General features: G+C 38.6%; 1 protein-coding gene across 1 annotated transcript; it reads right to left on the reverse strand.

The window, feature by feature from the left end:
- Nucleotides 1-562: 562 nt before the first annotated feature.
- On the reverse strand, nt 563-1,449 carry LOC149571148 (uncharacterized). Its single transcript, XM_089808567.1, has one exon. The coding sequence runs from the start codon at nt 1,266-1,268 to the stop codon at nt 858-860; it is 411 nt and encodes a 136-aa protein (XP_089664693.1). The 5' UTR covers nt 1,269-1,449; the 3' UTR covers nt 563-857.
- Nucleotides 1,450-3,530: the final 2,081 nt, after the last annotated feature.

The following is a 3,530-nucleotide window of genomic DNA, read 5'->3' on the forward strand; positions in this document are numbered from 1 at the left end:
TCTAGAAATGGCTTTTCCCACACTCTGCTCAAATGATATTGCATTGTGAATGCAATCTCACTATTATCAAGTTAAAATGCATAAATATGTATTACACTTAATTAGATTCCATGATAGAAGATTTGGAAACCACCCTTGAGGTTTAGCTATTTTGTATTGTATCTAATGATGAGATATCACAATCAATGACTCTTTCATGTGTTTGTTAGGAAAAATCTAGATGACTCCATCCCAACAACCATTGAAAACCTTTGCAGTCACATACCACAATTGTCCACAATTGTCCAACTCTCAATTGGCTAAAAAATTGATGCATTTTGAATCTTCCTTGCAGGGAACCCGAGTGTATTGGAGAAACTTTCTTGGTGAGTTTTCGGATATGATTGACCAACTAGGAACCCCTTCTCTATTCTTCACATTTAGGGTTTTATCCATCAGAATAAATAGTGTTTTCTTCTTCGGAATAAACAAAGTGCATTTAGAGCCAACATGCCACCTTAATTTTAATGCCTTGCCAGAGCTACACATATTTTCTCCAAAAATAACCTCTGAAATGCCCATAAAAAACATAATGTAAAGAATTGTATTTACGTCAACCGCCTCATTTCATTTCAGTAGATTGACTGAAAACGATTTACAGAAACATTTCAAACCATAAAACATAACCATTGATGTAACTAATAATTTTACGTCCGGAAGCACTCATTAAACCGAAACCAGAAAAGACTTCGTAAAAATAAGGGAAAAAGTGTTACAACTGAAACCCTGACTCAGAACCCTATTTTGCCGTTAAAGCACTAAATAAGCACCTCAAGAACAGATAAAGAAACCTGTTAAAAAGCCAGAAGAATGCCGATTTAGTGAAAGAGCTGCAGCACTGGCGGTGTGGAGGGCAGGTTGAGATCCGGCATCTCTGAATCGCCATTTTTTTCCTCTTCCAAACACGCGCTCTGCCTTTTCACGCCTCGTCTGGAGTTCAGAGTCATCACCAGCTGCGCCTTTGATGCGGTGCAGGGTTTGAGGTCGCGGGTTCCACTCCCGGTGCTGCAAAAATCTTCCCACTCGAACGACAGCCGCCACGCAGGATTTGAACAACCCGCCTTTAAAGAATTTAGGGATCTAACAGCATTTGGCTTTCGGAGAGCAGGAAATTGCTTACTTGTTTCCCTAATTCGCTGGATCAGAGCAAAAAATTGGTCCACTTCCGCTTCTTCTTCTTGTTCCTGCGATTGCTGCTTCTTCGGCTCTCCTCTGCGATCTGAGTCCATAACACCTGTCAAAATCAAGATTTTCTGTGTGGATCGTTTCAGAAGAGAGGATTAAATAATGGCTAAAAGTAGTCTTTAGTGCTGTAGGCATTCAATGTATGCAAATGCAAGGCTGGGCGTGGTACAGCGGTTAACAGGGGCATGTTCAGGATGCTTCCGCAAATAGAAAGTGGGGAGGAATTGATGTGATATTGATGAGTACAAACCTGCCAGATGTGGCTATTGAAGTGACAGCAGAATTAATTGGATGTGGTGCTTAACACAAGTGGCACAAGCTTTGTGACGTAGTATTCTCGACATTATCTCGTGGTTCCGAGAATCTGCAAAAGGCAAAAGCTTTCCTCACAGATTTCAATTTGACGTTGTACAATTCCCTGACGGTGATGGCTTTTATTAGTCCCTAAGGAAGATTTCAATTTGACTGGTGTTGCGGGATGCCAATGGGCATTAATTTTGTTGCATTCAAAAATCGAAAACCATACAGTCAGCGTTGTTATTATTTATAAAATATTTTGTGTACAGAAATTTCAATTTCAATTTTGTGATTGGCCAATGTTAATTTTGATGGGGTTAAGGCGTTCGGAAAAATAAAATAAAAAATAAAATCAGCCACCACCAGGAGATTCTAGAAGCCTCAAGCTAAATGACGTATTCTTCAAAGAACACTCTAGAACCAAGGGACTCAATACGAGCAATCCGAGAGTGCAGACTTGAAAATAAAAAGTCAAGAAGAATATTTTTCATTCATTTATTTACATAAAATTGTACATGTAAATATATAGCTATGTGCCAAACCCATAAAGCTACAAGAAAGGAAACATCTACAGGAAAGGAAAGAATCAATTTAGGAAAGAATCAGTTAAATATTATAAACAATCCAATATTGCAACACTCCCCCTCAAGATGGTGCATAGATATCCCACATGCCCAGCTTGCACAAAAACTTCGAGAACACTCGACTTGAAGCTGCTTTGGTAAGAATATCGGCCAACTGATCTTCTGATCGAATCTTAGGTAGCTCCACAATCTTCTCATTCAACTTCTCCTTAATAAAGAATCTATCTACCTCCACGTGCTTTGTACGATCATGTTTAACCGGATTATGAGCAATATCACATGTTGCTTTATTGTCACAATATAGTTGACTTGGCCACCTAGGTAGATAGCCCAAATCTCTCAAGAGAAGTCTTAGCCATAATGCTTCACATACTCAAAGTGCCATACCTCTAAATTTTGCCTTCACACTTGATCGTGCAACAACATTATGTTTTTTGCTTCTCCATCTAATGAGATTACCTCCTACAAAGGTGAAATAACCTAAAATAGAATGCTTGTCATCTATTGCTCCAGCCCAGTCAGCATCAGTATATGCATCCACACTTTGATAATCCTTATTTTTGGTGAGTAAAATTCCTTTTCCAAGAGCATACTTCAGATACCTCAAAATGCGCATAACTGCATCCATATGTTGCTCTCCAGGATTGTGCATAAACTGGCTAACAATACTTAATGCATAAGAAAGGTCTAGCCTTGTGTGTGCTAAGTACATTAATCTTCCTATGAGTCTCTAGAATCTTCCTTTATCAACTAGTACTTGATTAGACTCAATAGATAGCTTCAATCCTTCTTCCACAGGTGCATCAGCGGGTTGACATGCTAACATACCGGTTTCCCATAACAAGTCTAAGGCATACTTTTTTTGAGACAAAAAAATGCCTTTATCAAATCGAGACACTTCAATCCGAAGGAAATATTTCAAGCGACCAAGGTCTTTCATTTCAAATTCTCTAAACAAGTTATCTTGTAGAGCCCTCCTTTCTTCAAGATCGTTTCTTGTAACTATCATGTCATCCACATATACAATAAGTGTAGTGATCTTACCCTGCTAATTCTTTATGAATAAAGTATGGTATGAATTTCTTTGACACTAACCAAAGGCTTTCATTGACCTTGTGAATCTTCTGAACCATGCCCTCAGAGATTGTTTCAACCCATATAGTTGACTTCTTTAATCTGCACACCTTCAGACTATGTATTTATGGTATCATACAACTAGGTGGGAGTTCCATGTAGATTTCTTTGAACAACTCTCCTTGTAGAAAGGTGTTCTTCACATCAAACTGTTGTAATGGCCAACCCAAGTTCGCAGCTAGAGACAACAAGACTCGTACTATATTAATTTTAGCTATAGGTGCAAATGTCTCTGTATAATCAATCCCATAGGTTTGGGTGTACCCTTTTGCTACCAGTCTTGCCTTAAAG

The sequence above is a fragment of the Cupressus sempervirens genome, chromosome 2 (genome assembly GCF_028749045.1).
Source record: "Cupressus sempervirens isolate cs-2001-9-10 chromosome 2, ASM2874904v1, whole genome shotgun sequence".
NCBI classification, from domain to species: domain Eukaryota; kingdom Viridiplantae; phylum Streptophyta; class Pinopsida; order Cupressales; family Cupressaceae; genus Cupressus; species Cupressus sempervirens.